At 44.8% G+C, this 26,094-nt stretch overlaps 1 protein-coding gene across 19 annotated transcripts in view; it reads left to right on the plus strand.

Moving 5' to 3' along the window:
- Positions 1-3,661: 3,661 nt before the first annotated feature.
- Positions 3,662-26,094, plus strand: part of AFDN (afadin, adherens junction formation factor) — a 447,314-nt gene continuing 424,881 nt past the window's right edge. For 10 of the 19 annotated variants that reach the window (XM_069769249.1, XM_069769261.1, XM_069769246.1 and 7 more), the window contains exon 1: positions 3,668-4,064. In XM_069769249.1, coding sequence (XP_069625350.1) covers positions 3,963-4,064 — 102 coding nt within the window. In that variant the 5' untranslated portion in view covers positions 3,668-3,962. Of the gene's footprint in view, positions 4,065-26,094 lie in introns of all 19 variants that reach the window. The other 9 variants (XM_069769245.1, XM_069769253.1, XM_069769247.1 and 6 more) reach the window with 2 other exon arrangements.

Consider the following 26,094-nt stretch of genomic DNA (forward strand, 5'->3'; position numbering starts at 1 on the left):
AGAGCCATGTAGTATATTGCCCAGCCACGTAGTATATTGGCCAGTAACGTAGTATATTGCCCAGTGACGTAGTATATTGCGCAGCCACGTAGTATATTGCCCAGTTACGTAGTATATTGCCCAGTCATGTAGTATATCGCACAGCGACGTAGTATACAGAGCCACGTAGTATATTGGCCACTAACGTAGTATATTGCCGAATGACGTAGTATACAGCACAGAGCCACGTAGTATACAGCACAGAGCCACGTAGTATATTGCTCAGCTACGTAGTATATTGCCCAGCCAGGTTTGTCACAGGTGAAAAAATAAACATATACTCACCTTTCCAAAGGCACCTTGTAGTCCACGGCAGCTTGCGGTCCCAGGGTTGGTATCAGAGCGCAGGACCTGTGATGGCGTCGCGGTCACATGACCGTGACGTCATGGCAGGTCCTTATGCCATACCATCTTTGCCACCGGAAACTGCAGCGGAAGATGGCGGCCGGCGGGAGCGGCCCAGCGGACTACGGAGGGTGAGTATAGCAGGTTTATTTATTTTTTTTAATTATTTTTAACATTACATATTTTACTATTGATGCCGCATAGGCAGCGTCAATAGTAAAAAGTTGGGGACACACAGGGTTAATAGCGGCGGTAACGGAGTGCGTTACCCGTGGCATAACGCGGTCAGTTACCGCCGGCATTAACCCTGTGTAAGGCCGGTTTCACACTAGCCGGTTTCACACACCCCTGATGTGCGGCAGGCTGCGGACTTCCTCCGTGAAGCCCCGCCCTCGTCCGCACCTCTGCTGCTAGCTCCGCCTACATCCTCCCCGGACCTTACAATGGGGCAGCGGATGCGTTGTAAAACTGCATCCGCTGCCCCAGTTGTGATTTTACTTCACAGTATGTGTCGGTACGTCGGCCCGACACACTGCGACGGGCCCGTACCGACGCTAGTGTGAAAGTAGCCTTATTGTGAGATCTGGTAGAGGAGTTAGGTGCGATGGAGGAAAGATGTTTCGGTTTTGCCCACATAGAGTCTTAGGCCACTTTCACACATCAGGTTTTTTGTTTCGGGCAGAATCCGGCTAATGTTCCAAAAAACGGATCCGTTGCAAATAATGAAAAAACTCATGAGAGAGAGAGAGAGAGACCCAGAATGGAAAATCTGCATGATTTCAATTGAAAATGCTTTGAAAACCGAATCCGGAGGCCGGGTTCATTGTTTCACATCTCCGTTTCACGCGTGTTTGGGCGGTTCCGTCACTGTGCGCTTTTTCACCTGGCAAAAAAAGTTGCTCTGGACGTTTTCTCCGTCCCCTCACCGTCAGCTTCCCGCACTGACTGTGAGCGCCGGCCGGCCGTAAAGCACAGCCGGCCGGCGCTGAGACAGTGCAGGGAAGCAGAGCGCCGGGGGACAGACACCGGAATGTGAGTATGTACTGTTTTTTTTACATTTACAATGGTAACCAGGGTAAACATTGGGTTACTAAGCGCGGCCCTGCGCTTTGTAACCCGATGTTTACCCTGGTTACCTGGGAACTTCGGGATCGTTGGTCGCTGGAGAGCTGTCTGTGTGACAGCTCTCCAGCGACGAAACAGCGACGCTGCACCGATCGGCATTGTTGCCTATATCTCTGCAGCGTCACTTAATGTGACGGTACCTTTAGGGAGGTGATGAGGAGGATATGGCTGATAGACATTCTAGGATTGTGGACAGCAGAGAGATAACATCTGGGCCAGATAGGTAGACTCTGTGACTGCAGGCTTCTGAATCTTCACAGCGCATGCACTGCACACTTTTAGGATGCTTCCTTGCCGGTAGCAAGTGTGGACGGTCGGTCAGTACAAGTATGTGAGTTGTATACTTCTGGCCACATTCTGACTAGATGTGTCCTGCATCGCTCATTATATTTTCATTAAGTGAGGTCATGAATGTCTAGTCGGCACATGACCACATGTATGCAAATCGCCGACAGCAGAGAATCCTGACAGCGTGAGGTGCGCACTGTGAGGATACGAAGTCTGCAGTCACATAAATAACTGCAGATTCATCACAAACTTGGATAACTCCTTTGAATGCTCCTAAGATAAATAAGAACATGAGAATTAGTCAGCATCACATAAAACATTTACAACCAGGTATTTATAGATGATGATGTCTCTGACTGAAGTTGTTCTCTTTCTTTTCTTTATCTTGATAAGACCCTGTGATGACTTTTCTCATACACAGCACATCTCATCAGACTTCCATCATCTCCGGTCTTCTGCAGCACATCCCCACGTGATGCCCTTAAAGATAGCATCATCATTATAACGATCCTGAATAAAAATATCTGCCCTATGATATGACCCTGAATAAATAATTGCCCCTATAGTCTCTGCACAAAATATGACCCCAAACTCTATCTCTTATGGCATATGCCCTCTCCTTTCCATACTGGGCCCCCTCTTCACACTATAACCCCCTTTATAGGATTCAGTCTGTATACTGTGCCCCTTCATCACACTCTACACTATCCCCCATGCTACTTTTCTCCCTCCATACTGTCTCCTCAAACTATTCTCCTCACTCCTCATACTGTCTCCTCTCACATTCCCCGTTAAAGGGCCTCTGTCACCCCCTCCAGCCATGATTACCATCTCATGCCATAAACCGGCATAACCACCTAACATAGCCACCTACAGATCAGATGATGCCACTCCCCCGGAAGGAGGCTCACGCAGCCGAAACGCGCATTGGGGTCGTGGCACCATCAGACCAGAGGAAATTGATACTATACGAGTATGATAATATATAATATTGCTATGCCATTTGTTCACTGACCTGTAGGTGGCTATGTTAGATGGTTATGCCGATTTATGGCATGAGATGGTAATCATCCACTGGGGGTACTTATAATATGGCAGTAGGATGTACAATTTTTGGAATTTAATTACCTTCTGGACTGTTGGTGTCTTGTTTTTTCTTGGTACATTTACCATTGGTATATTGTGTATGATTTAATATATTAATACTAATAACATGTATATAATTTGTTATATTGGAGTTCTATTGTGCATAATTTATCTATAGATTATACACAGATACATGAACTGCACATAGGCAAACATATACCGCATATATATACAAACACACAGATACATGTACTGCACATAGGCAGACACATATACATATATCAAAGATACATGCACATAGGCAGGTATATATATATATATATATATATATACACACACACAAGATACATGCACATAGGCAGGTATATATATATATATATATATATATATATATATATATATATATATATACACACACACAAGATACATGCACATAGGCAGGTATATATATATATATATATATATATACACACACACAAGATACATGCACATAGGCAGGTATATATATATATATATATACACACACACAAGATACATGCACATAGGCAGACATACACACACGTGCAGGCAGGCACACACACATAGGCAGACACACGTGCAGGCGCACACACAGATACATGCACTGCACATAGGCAGACACATACACACACACGCACACATAAATACATAGATACATGCACATAGGCGCAGACACATATACACACACACACAGGCACTCACAGCAGGCCGGGAGTGGGAGCGGCGCCGGGATCCAGCGCAGGACGTGACGCCACGGCTCAGGACTGGGAGGAGGGATACAGGCGATAAGGAAGCGCAGCGGCCTGAAGCGGATCGGGCTGGGAGCGCGGAGCCCATTGTCTGTGGAGCGTTCATCCTCCGTCTCTGCTGCGTTATGGGCATGCGGTAATGGGGCTCGCGTGTGGCTGCTGAGCACTGCTGGGCGCACACAGCGCTGGATACTGTACGGACGGATTCCCAAGGACGGCTGAGCACAGGGATCGCCCTAACCTCGGTGACATTCGCATTCTTTCCTCTTCCCACCGCGTGACGATCCTACAGGGAAGAGCGGGTGTGCAGACATGACGGGCACCCGGGAGGAAGAGCGCCGCAAGCTGGCAGACATCATCAACCACTGGAACGCCAACCGGCTAGACCTGTTCGAGATCAGCCAGCCCACCGAGGTGAGCGCCGTCCCCAGGGAGGCTGCAGAGGGGAATGCGAGTGCACAGGCCGCACCTTAGGGAGCCAGTGGCCAGGGTTTGGTGGAGGCCATGCGCGTCTGCTCTGACAGCTCCTGGGCAGGGTCGTCCCCCTCTTGGCTACAGCTGAGCAGGAGTGGGGTGCTCTCTGGTGCCTGGCAGGGGATGAGCAGGAGTGGGGTGCTCACTGGTGCCTGGCAGTAGGAGGTGTGGGCAGGGGATGAGCAGGAGTGGGGTGCTCTCTGGTGCCTGGCACTAGCAGGTGTGGGCAGGGGATGAGCATGAGTGAGGTGCTCTCTGGTGCCTGGCAGTAGGAGGTGGGGGCAGGGGATGAGCAGGAGTGGGGTGCTCTCTGGTGTCTGGCAGTAGGAGGTGGGGGCAGGGGATGAGCAGGAGTGGGGTGCTCTCTGGTGCCTGACGGTGTGAGGTGGGGGCAGGGGATGAGCAAGAGTGGGGTGCTCTCTGGTGCCTGGCAGTAGGAGGTGTGGACGGGATGAGCAGGAGTGAGGTGCTCTCTGGTGCCTGGCAGTAGCAGGTGTGGGCAGGGGATGAGCATGAGTGAGGTGCTCTCTGGTGCCTGGCAGTAGGAGGTGGGGGCAGGGGATGAGCAGGAGTGGGGTGCTCTCTGGTGCCTGGCAGTAGGAGGTGGGGGCAGGGGATGAGCAGGAGTGGGGTGCTCTCTGGTGCCTGACGGTGTGAGGTGGGGGCAGGGGATGAGCAAGAGTGGGGTGCTCTCTGGTGCCTGGCAGTAGGAGGTGTGGACGGGATGAGCAGGAGTGAGGTGCTCTCTGGTGTCTGACAGTGTGAGGTGGGGGTAGGGGATGAGCAGGAGTGTGGGTGCTCTCTGGTGCCTGACAGTGGGAGGTGTGGGCAGGGGATGAGCAGGAGTGTGGGTGCTCTCTGGTGCCTGACAGTGGGAGGTGTGGGCAGGGGATGAGCAGGAGTGTGGGTGCTCTCTGGTGCCTGACAGTGGGAGGTGTGGGCAGGGGATGAGCAGGAGTGTGGGTGCTCTCTGGTGCCTGACAGTGTGAGGTGAGGGTAGGGGATGAGCAGGAGTGGGGTGCTCTCTGGTGCCTGACGGTGTGAGGTGGGGGTAGGGGATGAGCAGGAGTGGGGTGCTCTCTGGTGCCTGGCAGTAGGAGGTGTGGGCTGGGGATGAGCAGGAGTGGGGTGCTCTCTGGTGCCTGACGGTGTGAGGTGGGGGTAGGGGATGAGCTGGAGTGGGGTGCTCTCTGGTGCCTGGCAGTAGGAGGTGTGGACGGGATGAGCAGGAGTGAGGTGCTCTCTGGTGTCTGACAGTGGGAGGTGTGGGCAGGGGATGAGCAGGAGTGTGGGTGCTCTCTGGTGCCTGACAGTGTGAGGTGGGGGTAGGGGATGAGCAGGAGTGGGGTGCTCTCTGGTGTCTGGCAGTGGGAGGTGTGGGCATGGGATGAGCAGGAGTGTGGGTGCTCTCTGGTGCCTGACAGTGTGAGGTGGGGGTAGGGGGATGAGCAGGAGTGGGGTGCTCTCTGGTGCCTGGCAGTAGGAGGTGGGGGCAGGGGATGAGCAGGAGTGGGGTGCTCTCTGGTGCCTGGCAGTAGGAGGTGGGGCAGGGGATGAGCAGGAGTGGGGTGCTCTCTGGTGCCTGGCAGTAGGAGGTGGGGGTAGGGGATGAGCAGGAGTGGGGTGCTCTCTGGTGCCTGGCAGTAGGAGGTGGGGGCAGGGGATGAGCAGGAGTGGGGGTGCTCTCTGGTGCCTGGCACTAGGTGAGGACAGGGGATGAGCAGGAATGGGGGTGCTCTCTGGTGCCTGGCACTAGGTGAGGACAGGGGATGAGCAGGAGTGGGGGTGCTCTCTGGTGCCTGGCACTAGCAGGAGTGGGGGTGCTCTCTGGTGTCTGGCAGTAGGAGGTGGGGACAGGCTCATCTCCTCCTGGATACATGGCCGTAGTCATGGCTGAGCAGGAGTGGGGGTGCTCTCGTGCCTGGCACTAAGTGGGGACTGGGGATGAGCAGGAGTGCTATTCTCGGGCCTGGCACTTGCAGGAGGGCTTCACCATCCAGCTGGGATCCTGCTTCAGACAAATGGTTGATCTTCAGGTTCCTCGGGGCACAGGTTGGAGAATGCAGCTCGTTCACATACTCAATACTTCACCACTGAGTGGGAAATGTCTTTGTGCTAAAAAACAAGCTATGCTAGGATAACTTCTGTTAGAACTTGAATTTCCACTGTTTATAATACAGCTCTGGCAAAAATTAAGAGACCACCACATCAAAACCCTGTCATGGGCAGCCCAATCTCCAGACATGAACCCCACTGAAAACCTCTGGAATACAATCAAGTGGATGATGGATAGTCACAAGCCATCAAACAAAGAAGAACTGCTTACATTTTTGCGCCAGGAGCAGTGTGAAAGACTGGTGGAAAGCATGCCAAGACGCATGAAAGCTGTGATTAAAAATCATGGTTATTCCACAAAATATTGATTTCTGAACTCTTCCTGAGTTAAACATTAGTATTGTTGTTTCTAAATGATTATGAACTTGTTTTCCTTGCATTATTTGAGGTCTGAAAGCACTGTTTTTTTTAATTATTTTGACCATTTCTCCTTTTCAGAAAAAAAGTACAAAATGTATTGCTTGGAAATTGAGACGTCAGAAGTTTATAGAATAAATGAACAATTTACATTTTACTCAAAAATATAGCTATAAAGAGAAAAATCAGACAAACTGAACATTTTGCAGTGGTCTCTTAATTTTTGCCAGAGCTGTATATTGTCTTAAAGGGGTTGTCTCATGTCTAGCCCTGTTAAGATAAAAATGTTTATACTCCCCTCAGATGCTGGCGCTGCTACAGTGGTATCGGCACCTGCGGTCCCGGGACTCACGTGAGGTTATGGCACATGAGCCTGCTGCCCAATCAGCCCACGTGTCACTCTCATCTTCTTGCATATTGACCATCAACGAGGAGCCAAGGCTGCAGCTTCTCTGACTTGATCTTGATGTTGGCTTTGTCTCCAGTTGAGGGCAGTGACACCAGAGCTGATTGGGCGCAGGGCTCATGTGACATAATAACCTCATGTGAGCCCCAGGGTTGCAAGCGCCAACACTGCTGGAATGGCGCTGGCATCGGAGGTCAGTAAAAGTCTGTGAACTCTAATGGTGTGAGATGACAGCTCTTCAGCCATTTTACACACACACAGTCTCACTCACGTAATTAGTGTAAGGGCTATTGGGAAGGCTGGTGGGTAGAAGCTCCTGCAGGAGAACTATTGAGCCCAGGAGGAGCAACCCTGCACCCTGGCATTGAGTGGTGCTGGAGATCACGGCGGTCAGCCCAGTGCCTTGACTGTGGTCACTGTCCGGACTCAAGTGAAAACTGCAGCCTCATGGGACTTCTGCGTTTCCAGAAGTGCCCTTAGGGCAGCACGGTGGCGCAGTGGTTAGCACTGCAGCCTTGCAGCGCTGGGGTCCTGGGTTCTAATCCCACCCAGGACAACATCTTCAAAGAGTTTGTATGTTCTCTCCGTGTTTGCGTGGGTTTCCTCCGGGCACTCCGGTTTCCTCCCACATTCCAAAGACATACTGATAGGGATTCTAGATTGTGAGCCCCATCGGGGACAGTGATGATAATGTGTGCAAAAACTGTAAAGCGCTGCGGAATATGTTAGCGCTATATAAAAATAAAGATTATTATTATTATTATTATTATTATTACTGCCAGACGATGGTTGGGGATAATAAGAGGGATGTCTTGATACAATCCTTAGTGGCCAGCGGTGCTTTCCTGTAGGCCTGAGGTGCCTTGGATGCCAGTGCCCAGGCTGAAAGGAGAAATTTTAGTGCTATATGCAGCCTGAATGAGGAGAGCTGCTATACATTGCTGGAAAAGAGCCGGGGTCTACACTCCATGAGGGGCTGTTGGCTGACTTTACTGAATAAGGCCTCTTTCACACGTCCGTTTTTACAATCAGTCACAATCCGTCAAAATGTTGAAAAGACGGATCCAGTGCAGATTGTAAAAAACTGGTGCACTGGGTCCTTTTTTTTTTTTTTTTTTATTTGATGAACCAGTCGAGGCAGTTGTTGCCAGAATTGGCTATGTGCGCACGTTGTGTATTCGTCTTTGCCGCGTTTTTTCACTGCGAAAACGCATACACAACACAACCCATGTTAAAAATAATAAAAATAAAAAATTGTGATATTCTTACCTTCCGGCAGCACCTGTCCCCAGTGATGCCTTGTGGACAATGACCTGTGATGTAGCGGTGTCGCAAGACTGCTACGTCATCACAGGTCATTGTCTCGCAAGGCATCACTGGGAACGGGAGCGTCACGAGCATCATGAAGGCTGCGGGGGGTGCCGGAAAGTAAGAATATCACGATTTTCTTTTTTCTTTAATTATTTTTAACATTATATCTTTTACTATTGATGCTGCATAAGCAGCATCAATAGTAAGGCTATGTGCACACGTTGCGGATTAGGCTTAGGAATTTCTGGTGCGGATTCTGCCTCTCCTGGCAGAAAACGCACCTGCGGTTCCGCGGCGTTTTTTGTGCGGATTTGCTGCGGTTTTTACCCCTGCGGTTTTCTATAATGGAATGGGTACAAAAACGCTGCAGATTCTCAAAAATGTGACATGCTACTTCTTTTAAACTGCAGCGTTTCCGCAGCGGATTTTCATTGTACTGTAAATCAATTGCGGATCTGCAGCATTTCTGCACCTCAAAAAACGCGGATCCGCAACGTGTGCCCATACCCTAAGAGAGAGAGCGAGAGAATTTCCCTCATGCTCAATTTCAAAAGACTGCATCCGTCGCTGGATTCCTGCTTTTGACGGACAGCGCAGGATCCGTTGCTGGGCGATTTTTCCGATGTACACAAAAACGTTTTTATGTGCATTGTCTCCGCCCGACGGACAGCGATTTTATGACGGATCCAGTGTACGACGGATGAAACTAAAGGCCATCCGTCACTAATACAAATCTATGAGAAAAAAAACAAATCCAGCAGAAACATTTGCTGGATCCGTTTTTTTCACAAAACGACGCATTGTGGCGGAAAAAGAAAGACGGAAGTGTGAATGAGGCCTAACTGTGGCGAGCTATAATCATCATCAACTGCTACAGTAAAAGCATTTTTTTTTTTTTTATTATTCCTGTTCAACCTAAGGTCTGTACATTGTTTAAGACGGTCAGATCCTGCATCCCTTCCACAAGTTTTCCCTTTTTATTTTGCTGAGGATGGTCCGCCGGCCACTATGTGTCGGCATGGTGAAGTCTGAGCCAGGCGTGTTTTTTATTTTATGAGGGCAAACATTCAGAGCGAGAAGGAGTTCTTCTAGTAGCGGATAACCCCTTTTTTTAAAAAAGTTTTTTTTTTTCAGTTTCAGAAAACTCATTTCCCCTGGCGCAGTCTTTTTCTTTTTTTTTTTTTTAAACAAAAACCTGTGATTTACTCTGTTCTAAATCCATCCAGAGTATCCTTCACTTCTTTTTAAAGGGAACCTGTCACCTGAATTTTGCGGGCTCTGTTTACTGTCCGATGGGGGTGTTTTCTGTTCTTTCATGCACCCCTTCCTTTCCCGCTGGCCGCAATATTGTCTTGAATTTGATTTGGTTTCCTCCATAGTACACGCGTGCGCAATGCAATCTCGCTTTGCGCACGCGCAGTATGCTTTGCCCAACTGCGTGCAAAGCCAAAAAGCATTAGTGCGCATGCGCCGGCGCACTGTCCTGGAACACAGCAAAATACTTCCGGGACATAGTGCGCCGGCGCATGCGCACTAATGCTTTTCGGCTTTGCCCGCAGTTAGGCAAAGCATACTGCGCGTGCGCAAGACGAGATTGCATTGCGCACGCGTGTATTACGGAGGAAACCAAATCAAATTCAAGACAATATTGCGGCCAGCGGGAAAGGAAGGGGTGCAAGAAAGAACAGAAAACACCGCCCATCGGACCGTAAACAGAGCCCGCCAAATTAAAGTGACAGAGTCCCTTTAAGTTTATTATTGGCTAATCGCTGTGTCACAAACCAACTTCTCAACACGTGACTAGGAGTTGTGCCTGAAAGGGTTAATTTATCTCCCCTCACTCCGTCCAGCATTCAACCTCTGTCCTACGTTGTAATGGGAGCATTACACCCCGCTTCACACACGATGAGTCCCGTAAATACTACTAATACAGTCTGCCAATCAGCAGGATCACATACTCTAGGGTTATGTGTTCTTTTAGAGTATACAAGGTTCAAACTTATTTAAGTTTTTAGCTTTAATAAAATAAAAAGGGAAAACTTACAGAAATACCGTATCTAAACTTTGCAGTCTGGTATTCTGTACCCTGAGGGGGGATATGAAATGGATAAATGGATCACATCAGCTTGTCTACCCTCAATCTGTGAACAACTTTTTTGTGTAGGGCCCAAGTTATAGGCTCAGCCTAGAGATCAGATTTCTAGACCAGCCTCTCGTGTTAATATTCTAATTCCTGGTTTGTGACTGGACCATGGCTACTTCCCAATGAATACATTATTTCTTCTAAATGCTCTTTGTCATCATGACCTTTCTTTCTCGTACTAACTAGAAATTGTCTGGCTGCAAAAATGTTCCATTTGGTGTCTCCCTTCTAAGTCATCAGAGGTGTGAAATGTTTCCAATTCTGCGTGTTCTCAAGACGGCACCCTGGAGTCTGAGACCCTGCTACCATGATAGCTACCTTTGCTCAAGAGAACATAGGTTATGACTAGTGATCAGCTAGTGTACTCATTACTCGGGTTTTCCTGAGCATTCTAGGGTAATCTCTGAGTATGTGTAACTGCTCAGAGATTTCGTTTTCCTTGCCTCAGCTGCATGATTTACAGCTGATAGACAGTTTAAATACATGTTGGGATTCCCTAGGAGCCAGGCAACCCCCACATGTACTCAGGCCGTAAATCATGCAGCTGTCTCAACAAAAACAAAATTTCCGTGTAGTTACAAATACTTGGAGACCACCCAAGCGTGCTCGGGGAAAATCTGAGCAGCGAGTAAACTCGCTCATCACTAGTTATGACCTTTGTGAAGAGCTGCAGCCTAAGAACAGATGCTAATTTTCTGCCAGTCATACATCGCCTACAAATACGTATTTTCACTACACACTGAGCTCCATGGCTTCGAGTGGTGCCTGCCATCTACTCGGGCAGAGTTTTTGATTCACTGGTTGCAGATTAAACACTAGGAGTAGTGGAGGCTGGTGGTGTCAGCAGGGGGGACAGGAGGGCTTCTCCTCCCTGTTCTCTATGCACAGGCTGGGATGTCGGTTACACTGCTGTGAGCGTGATTTCCACCCCGCAGTGACGGATGTCCTGGATGTGGCCTGTGATCACAGGGCTAATGAAACTTGGTTTTCAAACAGGTACATTTAGGGTATGTGCACACGATGCGGAAAACGCTGCGGATCCGCAGCGTTTCCGCAGCTGCAGGTCTGCAGCAGTTTCCCATGAGTTTACATTACAATGTAAACCTATGGAAAACCAAAAACGCTGTGCACATGCTGTGGAAAAAAACGCGCGGAAACGCAGCGGTTTACATTCCGCAGCATGTCACTTCTTTCTACGGATTCCGCAGAGGTTTTACAGCTGCCCCTATGGAAAACCGCAGTTGTAAAACCGCAGTGAAAACCGCAGAAAACCTCAGAAAAACCTCAGTAAATCCGCGATAAATCTGCTGCAAAAACGCAGCGTTTTTGCCCTACAGATTTATCAAATCTGCTGCGGAAAAATCCGCAGTGGCCAAGAATACGTGCACATACCCTTAGGGAATCCCTGCATGTATTCAGGCTGTCTAGCAGCCGCAAATCATGCAGCTGCGACGACTAAAACATAATCTACGAGCATACCCAAGATACTCTGAGAACACCCGAGCATACTTGGAAAACTCGAGTAACGAGCACACTCACTTATCACTAGAAGTGCTGTAGCTTGCCGCATAAGCAGGGACCTGATCAGATTCGCTCATCTCTAGTTAACAGTTGAGGCAGCTACAGTATAGGAGATGACCGCAGGTTCACATAGCCTTGGGTTGCCATATTTGTGAAGTGTGTGTCACTCAGACACTTGGATACCATCAAAATAAAAATGGCAGCCCCCCCATGGCTTTAGAAAAAAAAAAGAGAAACGTTTTAAACTGTGAATGTTGTTTTTTAAAAATTGGTTATGTAATTAATACAAAAAAATAAAAATGCCTTCAAAGGGGTTATCCACGCTTCAGGAATGCTGTTAGTTATATATTAAATAAATACATGCAATTAATTTATTTTATACATTCTCTCCATATTTTTTCGGATGATTTATGCTGCACATTACAGCTATTTATTACGGGTGTGCAGTAGTTACTGATCCCTGTAGGATTCCTGCATTACCAGTAACTTTCCCTAAATGTTTACAAAGTTAGTTTAATTTGTATTAAGTATCTGTTAGATTGACTGTAAAAAGTGTAAAGATATTTAATTGGTCAACATCATACAAGTTAATATCACCTTTGGCAAAATAGTTTGTTTGCATTTTTCCTCTTCCTTTTTAATGCATTGTTGATTCATAAGGGGTGTTGAAGTTTCGGAGGTGTGTAAATGCCGCACTTTCCGTATGACTTGTTCTGTGAGCAGCTGATTAGTCAGTGGAGAGGGTGTATGAGCGCCTTGTTTTCATGCCATAAGAGGAACATGTCATTCAGACAAGCCTTTAATTATTAGTTCAGAATTTTATGAATGTGAGATGAGCTTTCTCTTCATAAGAATGTTGTGTGTGCGTCTCCAGAGCGCTGTTTACACTGGACAAATAGTTTCTCTTTTTTTTTAATGGCAAGAGGATGCACCCAGCTATAAGGGTAAATGCTGTACCAATCTAAAGTTTAGACACTTGTTCATACAATGGTTTTTATTGGATGTGCACATTGTAGATTCGGCCTGAAGGCAGCAGAATCCTGAAGAAAATCATGAAGTAAAGAAACGTGATCAATCTACACTGTCTGATTCCTTGAAGTGCCCCCTTTTAGATTGGGGCTACATGGTGGCATGTCTATGCTTGTGAAGCACACTATGTGTTGCTGCAACATAGCGCAATACCAGGCCTGTGGAGTCGGAGTCGTGGAGTCGGAGTTAGTTTTGGTCGGAGTCGGTAGAAATGTACCGACTCCAGCTTTAAAAAAAAAAAAATGTATAAATGTTTCATAATTGATCTTTCATATGAATTTTATAAATGTTACTCAAATATATATGTTCTATCAACCTATGAACAACAGTGATAAGCAGTTCTGCTGGAGATAGAGACATTTCTTCTTCTCCACTGCCCTTATCTAATCTTATACTTGGTTAACCTCATGTTGCCCCAACCCCCCTACTTACAATGTATGAAGCAAAGTGAAAATGTGTTGCAAATTCTTAGTAGTAAAGCTCCTCCTCTAGACTAGATGTTTGGTGTGCGTCTTCCAAGCATCTCACAGCGGCTACTCAGAAGAGGAAGACTGTAAGGGTATGTGCACACGTTGCGGTTTTTGCTGCGGATCCGCAGCGGTTTTGACGCTGCAGATCCGCAGCAGTTTTCCATGTGGTGTACAGTACAATGTTAATCTATGGAAAACAAAAACTGCTGTGCACATGCTGCAGGAAAAAACGTGCGGAAACGCTGCGGTTTATTTTCCGCAGCATGTCAATTCTTTGTGCGGAATCCGCAGCAGTTTGGCACCTGCTCCATATTAAAAATCCACAGGTGTCTAAAACCGCAGTGGAAACCGCACAACAACCGCGATAAATCCGCAGTACTTTTTGCACTGCGGATTTAATCAAATCCGCTGCGGAAAATTCCGCAACGGAATCCGCAGCGTGTGCACATGGCCTAAGAAGTATTATCCTTTCAACAAACTTTGCATCAGTTAACTGTGAGTACATGAGGAATAACAGTATTACTGACCACTATATCAGTTGTACGACCTGGCAATAATTTTGTACAATTGTTTTTAGGAAAAACAATTGTCATTTGGATTGTGAATGCAGAATTAAAAACCTGAGAATGTCAAAGAAGCGTCACATTAAATCAGCTGTATTTGAACATTTCACCATCACTCAAGATAGAAACATTATGTCTGTCAGTGTATGATAAATGATCCAGACGAAAACAAATGCTGTGAAGCCAAGATCAGTGCATATTCAGGCAAAGATAAAAATGCTCCTACCAGAACTTCTAATCTAAAGAGACATTTACAGCGCTTTCATCTAGAAGTACTGAAAGCAGTGGATGAGAAAGACTGCATCCAAACCAATGAACCAGTGCCCAGTTCTTCCAGCCAAACAAAGGAGCAGAGAACTTTGCAGTCATCAGTTGCAAGATATTTTGTCAGTGACAAAGTTACTGTGACAATGACAGTAGATACATTAAAAAAAACAGATAATAGAGCTTGTTGTAAAGGATAGTGTGCCTATTTCATGATTTTCACGACCAGCTTTTGTGTGTCTGAATGGGGAAATGGCCCGCAAGCTTGGTGTTTCTCTGGGGAGAGAGAGAGAATTAGAAAATCGAAGAAGCTTTTAAACAAAAGAAAGAACTTAAAAAAACTCTCAAGGGACGCTTTCTGTTTCTTAAAATGATGCCTGCACACGTCAGAGTGAACTATTTTGCCATCAATGTCCGATTTGTTTGTGATAAAAATGAAATGGTTACCAAGACATTGGCAGTAAAAGACACCAAAGCTCATCACACTAGTGAGTTTCTCCAGGTCTTGGTGGAAAAGGTTCTGCAAGACTATGAACTTAATAAGAGCAAGTTATTTCTGTTGTTACTGACAATGCTTCAAATATGATAAGTACTATTAAGCTAATGAATGAGAGTAATGATGGTGACCAGCAGCTAGAAGAACATTCTGGGTCCACAGACACAGAAATGTTTGAAATAGAGGAACACAGTATTGTAACTGAGGAGCAAACTGAAGTTGCTTCAGATGAACAGCAACATGATAGTTTAGATGATCTTGTTGAAGATACTGTCAATACGTTCTTTCATTCATCACATGCGCTGTGTTGTGCATACGCTACAGCTGGCTATAAGAGACAGTCTGCAAGAAGGACATGCTGCTGCACTGATTGGCAAGGTGAGAAAATTGACTACTGTTGCCAGAACCCCTAAAGTTGACTCAATTTTGAAGAGACGTGCTGGAAAAGGGGCAATTATTGATCAAGCCACACGATGGGGCAGTACTCACTTAATGATTCAGCACATGGTTGAACTGAAAACCTTTCTTGTAGACATGGCTAACCCTCAACTGATGCTAAATGAAAGTCAGTGGAATCAGGTGACTGAGCTGGAAAAATTGCTAGAGCACCCATTTACGGTGACTAAAAAATTACAAGCAGAGGACTTAACTCCAGGTATTTTCTTAAAGGAGTGGAAGAACCTGATGTTTCGCCTGTCCCAAAGAGGAGGGTTAATTGCAAGTGGCATTGCTACATCAATGAAACGGAGAGAGGAGCTACTATTACAAAATAACATTCTTTTGGCAGCTGTTTATGTAGACCCAATGCATCGGATTCTTCTAGATGATCAACAGCTAACTAAAGGAAAAGAAGCTCTGTTTGAAATAGCAGTAAGGATGAAAGGGTTGCAGAACAGTCAGGAGGAACAAGAAGAATTTGGTCGTCCTACCACATCTTCACCCTCATCAACTGATGAAGAATTTAATTAAAAAAAAATTTGGATCACAAGGACCGTGCAAAGCGTTCCCGCATAGAAGTCATCCCCATCAAAGAACACAGCCAGTACATTTCAGCAGAATTTTTCATGTGCACTAAAAGAAATTGAGAAATTTGACCGTTCATCAAAAATAACAGTGCAACAAGCGATTCCTCTGTATCCTGACATTGTCAGAGATGTTGTCCGAGTGGTTACTGCTTTGCCACCAACCCAAGTTAGTGTAGAGAGGTTGTTCTCTGCTCTCAAAATAATTAGATCAGATTTGAGGGCATCCATGAAGGAGGATCTGACAGAGGCAATACTTTTTCTGAGGACAAATTTATAGATTTCTGATTAACTGCATAACAGTGTTTATTGCATATTTACTTACAAGAGTTTATAAAAGTTTATAAAAGTTATTTGCTATATTCTAATTATATTCTAATAAACATAGTTTTTGCTCTAAGTGGTCTGATTTACTTTTATGATGGTGAGAAACTGAATAAGCCCGATGTTAATATTTGACAACAGTAAATTTATTCTTACGAATTGGCCATTTATGAAAGAGTCGGAGCCGGAGTCGGAATCTGATAAAATCTAGGAGTCGGAGTCGCAACTGTGGCTTACCGACTCCACAGCCCTGCGTAATACAAAGGAATAAGGTTTGATTGCAACCCCCTGAGGAGGTTCTCTAATTGCAACAAGTGTGTTTCAAAACCAAAGAGTGACATTTTGTGACTTCATTGTCGAAGTACCCTCAGGCTCTCATTCTCCTGTATTGCACTGCAATGTAGCCGTGTTGCATCACTTTGGCTGCCGAACAGCCATTGCGGCCAGAATTGCCGTATACACTAGTGCAATTCTGACACCATTACACTCTTGTGGCATTCTCGGCTGCGTTCATCTGGTAGCCACCTGCAATGGTGTTCTCAGAAGTGCAGAGCACTTGTTGGCTCCTTAGTCACTGTGCCGTCATACTCATCCCAAAATGTCTCCCCTGGGAGGAGGTGAGGTGGTGGTGGAAGCTATGCCATGTAATGCAGCACACCATCCTTCTTCTTGGATACATAGCCACTACATACTTTGGAGATGTGTTTTAGGTCATTTTCCTATTACAAATGATGGTCACACTGAGGCCAGATGGGATGTCATTTTGTTGCAGAATGGTATAATAATCATGATGGATTTAAGAGTGCCTTGAATTTGGAATGAAACATCCCCATCCTTGCTTCATGTGGGCACCACACCTGTAGAAACCACTCGCTCACCTTTTCTGCTTATCACAAAAACATTGTGGATGGTATATAAAAAGAATTTCTCAAACTTTGACTTCTCAGACCACAGTATAGATTTTTACTAAACAAGCCTAAACAAATCTATTGCTTGCTTCCTCAGCAGTGACTTTTTTTTTTTTTTTTTTGCATCAATTCGACAATAAAGGTCCTCTGTTTGAAGTCACCTCTGGACAGTTGATATTGAGTTGACTACTTGGGGTGTGTGTGCGCACATCACTTGAGGGTGGTCATTTGAGGTGCTGTCAACAATTGCGATAGATGTCATTCTTTCTCTTCCTTTCCTAAAGCAGTCCTCGTGAGACCCAATTTTATCATAGTGACTGATTTTTATGTCTGCATTTGTGGGATGCCTTAGGCTACTTTCACACTAGCGTTGTGTGACGGATGTTTTTTCTCCATAGACTTGCATTATTATTTATTACTATTACTTATTGTTATAGCGCCATTTATTCCATGGCGCTTTACATGTGAAGAGGGGTATACATAATAAAAACAAGTACAATAATCTTAAACAATACAAGTCATAACTGGTACAGGAGGAGAGAGGACCCTGCCCGCGAAGGCTCACAATCTACAAGGGATGGGTGAGGATACAGTAGGCGAGGATAGCATTAGCGACGCATTGCGACGTATGGCCACACGTCGCATCCGTCGTACAACGGATGTGTCGCGTTTTGGCGGACAGTCGGCACAAAAAAGTTACATGTAACGTTTTTTGTGCGTCGTGTCTGCCATTTCTGACTGCGCATGCGCGGCCGAAACTCCTCCCCGGACATTAACTGGTCGCAATTCCACCTGTGGCTATTGTGGGCACATGTCAGCTGTTCGAAACAGCTGACATGTCCCTGGAAAAATATGGGCTCACCGCCGGAGTCCATATCTTAGGGAGGGAGTCCGACATCGGCGGAAACAATACAAAAAAAAAATCAAATATTACACATTTATCGCCACGTTCAGAATCGCCTGATCTGTCAATATATAAAGAATTAATCCGATCGACAAATAGCATAGCAAAAACACAAACAAAACTATCAGAATTACATTTTTTTGGTCACTGCAACAAAATGTAATAACAGGCGATCAAAAAATCGTATCTACATCAAAATAGTTTCAATAAAAACGTCAGATCGGTGCTCAAATTATAAGCCTTCATTAAGCCCCAGATCCCCAATAATGGAGACGCTACGGGTCTCAGAAAATGGCGAATTTTTTTGTTAATCTTTTTTTTTCACCAATTATATAAAATAGAACCTAGACATGTTTGGTGTCTATGAACTCGTAATGATCTGGAGAATCATAATGGCAAGTCCGTTTTAGCGTTTAGTGAACATGGCAAAAAATGTTTTCCAGTACATGATATGGTAAAATCAATCACTCCAATCAAAAGCACAACTTGTCCCGCAAAAAACAAGACCGTACATGACCATATTTATGGAAAAATAAAAAAGTTATGGATGTGGGAAGAAGGGGAGCAAAAATGGAAATGTAAAAACTGAAATACCCCTGGTCCTTAAAGGGTTAAAGAGTTTGTTCACTACATTGTATAATGCACCCATTGATTTAAACCTTTTAAATAAGTCTTAAAAAAAAACCTCCTGTTGCCATCTGTGCCTGTGAGCCCAGTGCTCTTTTGTCCACATCAGGTGACCCCGGCTTCAGCCACCACTGATGTCACGTCAGCTTACGGACTTCCTTGATTCACCCAGGCGTGACCCAGTCGCACATACCCACCTGACTGGGCTGTGGGCGTCATGTCACCGCACGTCACAGCCAAGTTTACAGCGTGCACTTTCCCTCCTCTGCTTTCATTGACCGCAAGTGCTAAACTGAATACTGGGCTGTGACATGCTGTGAAACGCCGCCCACAGACCAGTCAATCCGCAGGGGTGCGTGACAGTCATGCCTGGGTGAATCAAGGAAGTCTGGAAGTAAATGTGACATCAGCGGTGGCTGCAGCCGGGGTCATGTCTTGCGGGCAAGCTGGGGCTAAATTTAGGGTTAGGGTTGGGGCTAAATTTAGGGTTAGGGTTCGGGCTAAATTTAGGGTTAGGCCTCTTTCACACTTACGTCGGTACGGGGCCGTCGCAATGCGTCGGCCCGACATACCAACACACGTTGTGAAAATTGTGCACAACGTGGGCAGCGGATGTAGTTTTTCAACGCATCCGCTGCCCAATCTATGTCCTGGGGAGGAGGGGTCGGAGTTACGGCCATGCATGTGCGGTCAGAAATGGCGGATGCGACGTTCAAAAAAACGTTTCATTGAACGTTTTTTTGTGCCGACGGTCCGGCAAAACACAACTGATCCAGTGCACGACGGATGCGACGTGTGGCCATCCGTCGCGATCCGTCGGCAATACAAGTCTATGTGCAAAAACCGCATCCTGTGGGCACATTTGCAGGATCCGTTTTTTGTCCAAAACGACGGAATGCGACGGATACCAAACGACGCAAGTGTGAAAGTAGTCTTAGGGTTAGGGTTGGGGCTAAGGTTAGGGTTGGGGCTAAAGTTAGGGCTAGGGTTAGGGTTGGGGCTAAATTTAGGGTTAGGGCTAGGGTTGGGGCTAAAGTTAGGGTTAGAGTTGGGATTAGGGTTTGGATTAGGGTTGGTATTAGGGGTAGGGTTGGCATTAGGGTTAGGTTTGGGATTAGGGTTAAGGTTAGGGTTGTGATTAGGGGTGTATTGGGATTAGGTTTAGGTTTGAGGTTAGGGTTGAGATTAGGATTAGGGGTGTGTTGTGTTTAGGGTTTTGATTAGGGTTATGGTTGACATTAGGGTTGTTTTGGGGTAAGGGTTGTGATTATCGTTAGGGTTAGTGATTAGGATTATGGATCGGGTTGGGATTAGAGTTAGGGGTGTGTTGGGGTTAGGGTTGGAGCTAGAATTGGGGGGTTTCCACTGTTTAGGTACATCAGGGGGTCTCCAAACACGACGGCCAATTTTGCGCTCAAAAAGTCAAATGGTGCTCCCTCCCTTCTGAGGTCTGCTGTGCGCCCAAATAGTGGTTTACCCCAACATATGGGGTATCAGCGTACTCAGGATAAATTGGACAACAACTTTAGTGGTCCAATTTCTCCTGTTACCCTTGTGAAAATAAAAAGTTGGGGGCTAAATATCTTTTTTGTGGAAAAAAAAATATTTTTTATTTTTACGACTGTGAATGCCCAAGTGCTTCACAGAAGTTTATAATGCAAAGTTCTCACCACACATCTAGATAAGTTCCTTGGGGGGGTCTAGTTTCCAAAAGGGGTCACTTGTGGGGGGGGGGGTTTCTACTTTTTAGGCACATCAGGGGCTCTCCAAACGTGACATGGCGTCTGATCTCTATTCCAGCCAATTCTACACTGAAAAAGTAAAACGGCACTCCTTCTCTTCCAAGCTCTGCGGTGCGCCCAAACAGTGGTTTACCCCCACATATTGGGTATCGACGTATTCAGGAGAAATTGCACAACAACTTTTGTAGAAAAAATGCGATTTTTTTTTTTTTTTTTTTTTTTTCAATGGCTCTACGTTATAAACTTATGTGAAGCACTTGGGGGTTCAAAGTCCTCACCACACATCTAGATAAGTTCCTTAAGGGGTCTAGTTTCCAAAATGGTGTCACTTGTGGGGAGTTTCCACTGTTTAGGCACATCAGGGGCTCTCTAAACGTGACATGGCGTCCGATCTCAATTCCAGCCAATTCTGCAGTGAAAAAGTCAAACGGCGCTCCTTCACTTCCAAGTTCTGCGGTGCGCCCAAACAGTGGTTTACCCCCACATATGGGGTATTGGCGTATTCAGGAGAAATTGCATAGCAAAATTTATGGTTACATTTCTGTTTTTACACATGTGAAAATAAAAAAAAATGGTTCTGAATTAAAATGTTTGCAAAAAAAGTTAAATGTTCATTTTTTCCTTCCACATTGTTTCAGTTCCTGTGAAGCACGTAAAGGGTTAATAAACTTCTTGAATGTGGTTTTGAGAACCTTGAGGGGTTTAGTTTTTAGAATGGTGTCACACTTGGGTATTTTCTATCATATAGACCCCTCAAAATGACTTCAAATGTGATGTGGTCCCTAAAAAAAAATGGTGTTGTAAAAATGAGAAATTGCTGGTGAACTTTTAACCCTTATAACTCCCTAACAAAAAAAAAAATTTGGTTCCAAAATTGTGCTGATGTAAAGTAGACATGTGGGAAATGTTATTTAACTATTTTTTGTGACATATCTCTCTGATTTAAGGGCATAAAAATACAAAGTTTGAAAATTGCAAAATTTTAAAAATGTTCGCCATATTTCCGTTTTTTTCATAAATAATCTTAAGTAATATCGAAGAAATGTTACCACTAACATGAAGTACAATATGTCACGAAAAAACAATCTCGGAATCAGCGGGATCCGTTGAAGCGTTCCAAAGTTATAACCTCATAAAGTGACAGTGGTCAGAATTGTAAAAATTGGCTCTGTCACTAAGGGGTTAAAAATGAGCTGGTTGGACCTTGTCAGGTTCACGATGGACTCAAAAGCAACACCCAAACCTACAGCAAGTTTTAAGTGCCAGTGGTACAGGAAAAAATCTGCATCTTTCAAGAAAACAATGAATTTTATTTCGGACAATGTCCCATCACAGGCATCAATGTACTCCACTGCTGGGATAGCCAGTAAAGGCCTTAAAGATTAAATAGACATGTTCTGCTTCCTCACCTGACCTAAACCCTATTGAGAACTTGTGGTCCATTCTTAATCGTGAAATTTACAGTGAAGGAATACAGTACACCTCCCTGTTTGGTAAGAACCTGACAGACTCCATGGATGGAAGGTTTATTACTATTAGGCCGGCCTCACACTAGCGTGTTTTATGGACGTAAGAGAGGTTCTGAAAATACGGATTGCACACGGTACAATGCTTCTCTATGCTCCAACTCCTATCAGCTGTATTTTACTGATCCATATTATACGGTGTTCTACGGCCGTAGAAAAACGCAGCATGCTGCGTTTGTCACCGTATTGGGAAAAAAATATGCCAATGAAAGTCTATGGGGGCGAGAAAAATATGGATTACACACGGACCAACAGTGTGACTTGCGAGAAATACGCAGCGGTGTTCTAGCGAAAAGCCGGCAATTCAGTGCGGTGTACAGTAAAATCACACTGACAGGTTAGAATAGAATAGCTAAGTTAAATGTCTACACATAGTATAGGGGTATATATATATATATATATATATATATATATATATATATATATATATAATATGTATGTGTATGTATATATATATGTATGTATGTGTATGTATATATATGTATGTACGTGTATGTATATATATATATATATATATATGTGTATATATATGTATGTATGTATGTGTATGTATGTATGTATGTATATATATATTTATGTATGTATGTATGTATATTAAGATTTCATACAGCGCTGGATAGCTTAAAAGCCAGCAATTCAATTGCCGGCTTTTCCTATCTCCTTCTCAAACCCGACATGATATGAGACATGGTTTACATACAGTAAACCATCTCATATCCCTTTTTTTTTTTGCATATTCCACACTACTAATGTTAGTAGTATGTATGTGCAAAATTTGGGCGCTCTAGCTATTAATTTAAAGGGTTAAATTGCGGAAAAAAATGGCGTGGGCTCCCGCGCAATTTTCTCCGCCAGAATGGTAAAGCCAGTGACTGAGGGCAGATATTAATAGCCTGGAGAGGGTCCATGGTTATTGCCCCCCACCCCCCCGGCTAAAAACATCTGCCCCCAGCCACCCCAGAAAAGGCACGTCTGGAAGATGCGCCTATTCTGGCACTTGGCCACTCTCTTCCCATTCCCGTGTAGCGGTGGGATATGGGGTAATGAAGGGTTAATGTCACCTTGCTATTGTAAGGTGACATTAAGCCAGATTAATAATGGAGAGGCGTCAATTATGACACCTATCCATTATTAATCCAATAGTATGAAATGATTAAAAAACACACATTATTACAAAGTCTTTTAATGAAATAAATGCACAGGTTGTTGTAATATTTTATTATACTGGTAATCCACCTGAAGACCCTCGTTCTGTAAAAAAGGTAAAATAAAAAAACAACAATATCCCATACCTTCCGCCATTCTGTCACGTCCAACGATGTAAATCCATCTGAAGGGGTTAACTAATTTTACAAGCAGAAGCTCTGCTAATGCAGCTGTGCTCCTGCCTGTAAAACCCCAGGGAATTATTGGAATGTAGGTCAATGACCTGTAGTTACCTTCAGTTGCGGTGATGTGCCCTCTGCTGGACGTCCTCATATGAACTCGAGCCTGGGAAAATATTCTGAAAAGTTCCCAGGCTCGAGTTCATATGAGCACATCCAGCAGAGGGCGCATCACCGCGAATGAAGGCAACTACAGATCATTGACCTACATTCCATTAATTCCCCGGGGTTTTACAGGCAGGAGCACAGCTGCATCAGCAGGCTTCTGCTTGTAAAATTAGTGTATGTGTGTGTGTGTATATATGTGTGTATATATATATATATATATTAGTGTGTTTTCACGATTTTTTTGAGCACATGGATCCATTGTATGTCCGTATGTTCGTTTTGCAAGCCTGCAAAAAAATCGCGCAGTACGGATGCCATACGGATTACATACGGAGGATGCCATGCGCAAAATACGCTGACAAACCCTGCCTACGGATGACATACGGACCACTATTTTGGGGACTTTTCTGCGTATTACGGCCGTAAATTACGGACCGTATTTTTATATGCTGCGTGTGAGGCCGGCCTTATTGAAAAGGGTGCTTATGTTGGTCACGGATACTTTTCCTAAAAAAAAAAAAAAAAAATGTCAAATGTACTCTTGTACGTTATAAGCTTTTGGTTATTAGACCATTTTCCAAATTATTATGAAAATTGGATTTAAGTGTCATAAAGATTTAATTGTCTTGTTTTTCAAATAAACTCATGGATGGTATTGTATCTCAGGGCTCAATGGTTCACTGAAATCAATCTTAACCCCTTGCTGACCTTGGACGAGATAGTATGTCCGAGGTCAGATCCCCTGCTTTGATGTGGGCTTCGGCGGTGAGTCCGCATCAAAACTGGTACATGTCAGCTGTTTTGAACAGCTGACGTGCCCGCAATAGCGACGGGTGGAATAGTGATCCACACGCCGCTATTAACTTGCGCTTCCGGCCATCGGGCCGGAAATAAGCACATCGCTGACCCCGTCACGTGATCGGAGGTCAGTGATTCGTCGGCATAACAACCAGAGGTCTCAAGGAGACCTCTGGTTGTTGAAGCCGGATTGCTATGAGTGCCTGTGGTCGGCGCTCATTGCAAGCCTGTAATTCGTCTACATAGGTCCTATGTAGCAGAGGTGATCGGGTTGTGCCAGCTTCTAGCCTTTCATGGAGGCTATTGAAGCATGGCAAAAGTAAAAATAAAAAATAAAATTTAAAATAAATATGAAAAAAATTTAAAAAAATATAAAAGTTTAAATCACCCCCCTTTCACCCCATTCAAAATGAAACAAAAATAAAATTAAACCTACACATATTTGGTATCGCCGAGTTCAGAATCGCCCGATCAATCAATAAAAAAAAATAAATAAAAGAATTACGCTGATCGCTAAACGGCATAGCGAGAAAAAAATTTGAAACGCCAGAATTGAGTTTTTTTTTTGGTCTTCACGACATTGCATTAAAATGCAATAACAGGCGATCAAAACAGCGCATCTGCACCGATATTATATTATTAAAAAAGTCAGCTCGGCACGCAAAAAATAAACCCTCACCCGACCCCAGAACACGAAAAATTAAGACGCTACGAGAATCGGAATTTTTTGTTTGTTTAACCCCTTCCCGACCTTTGACGCAGCATATGCGTCATGAAAACCCGTGCCAATCCGACCTGTGACGCAGCATATGCGTCATAGTCGGATCGCGTTCCTGCAGGCCGGGTGAAAGGGTTAACTCCAATTTCACCCGACCTACAGGGACAGGGGGAGTTGTACTTTAGCCCAGGGGGGAGGCTTCGCCCCCCCCCTCCCGTGGCTACGATCGCTCTGATTGCTCTGATTGGCTGTTTCACTTTCAACAGCCAATCTGATATATTTCACCTATGAAAATTAGTGAAATATTACAATCCAGCCATGGCCGACTGCCCCTGGGTGAATATAATCTAACCTCTTTTTCCTCATCTTTCAGGATACATCGGGGGCTTATCTACATCTTTACAAAATGCTGTAGATAAGCCCCTGATGCCCGTGGGCTTAGCTCACCTTGGATTTTGGGGGTGACAGGTTCCCTTTAAATGACTGAAACACAGGTCATACTGAATATTTTCTCACTTATTTATCAGTCTGCTGGGCTCATCCTCCTCTACAACATAATATCTGCAGATTAGACTGCATTTTCCTGGTGACTGGTTCCCTCTAATTGTTACTACTGTGTTGAAAGACTTGGCTAAATATTTTTTTTTTACATGCAGCAGACAGGTTAGTTGATTTTGGTTTAGTGTTCCATCATGTGGCCTTTGACTTTGTGTGCATTGGTTACTAGGGTGGTGGCTGGCCATGTGACACATTCCTGTAGGAAATGAAGTTTACCTTTGTTATTGCTCACTCTGAGCCATTTCTGGTCAGTGCCATTCCACAGCTATTGTGTACAGGACCCCACTACTTGGTCGAGCAATATTCTTTCCCTGAATGTTGACTGTTTCATAGTGTGTGTGTGTGTGTGTGTGTGTGTGTGTGTGTACATATGTATAATATTGCTTCAGAATGTGCTGAGTGTAATCTTATTTGAGATAATCCTCCCATCCTCTTCGCTGTGTATGGACATTTCTGGTAGTTGTCTTTTGAGCAGTGGACAAAAGATTCCTTTGTAGAACTTTCGTTTTTGTGTTTTAATCACTTGGTGACCGAGCCAATTTTGACCTTCTTGACCAGGCTAAATTTTAGAAATTTGAGCAGTGTCACTATGAGCTAATAGTAACTCTGGAACGCTTCAATGGATCCCGCTGATTCTGATATTATTTTTTGGGTGATATTTTGTATTTCATGTTA

The sequence above is a fragment of the Ranitomeya imitator genome, chromosome 5 (assembly GCF_032444005.1).
Source record: "Ranitomeya imitator isolate aRanImi1 chromosome 5, aRanImi1.pri, whole genome shotgun sequence".
Lineage (NCBI taxonomy): Eukaryota > Metazoa > Chordata > Amphibia > Anura > Dendrobatidae > Ranitomeya > Ranitomeya imitator.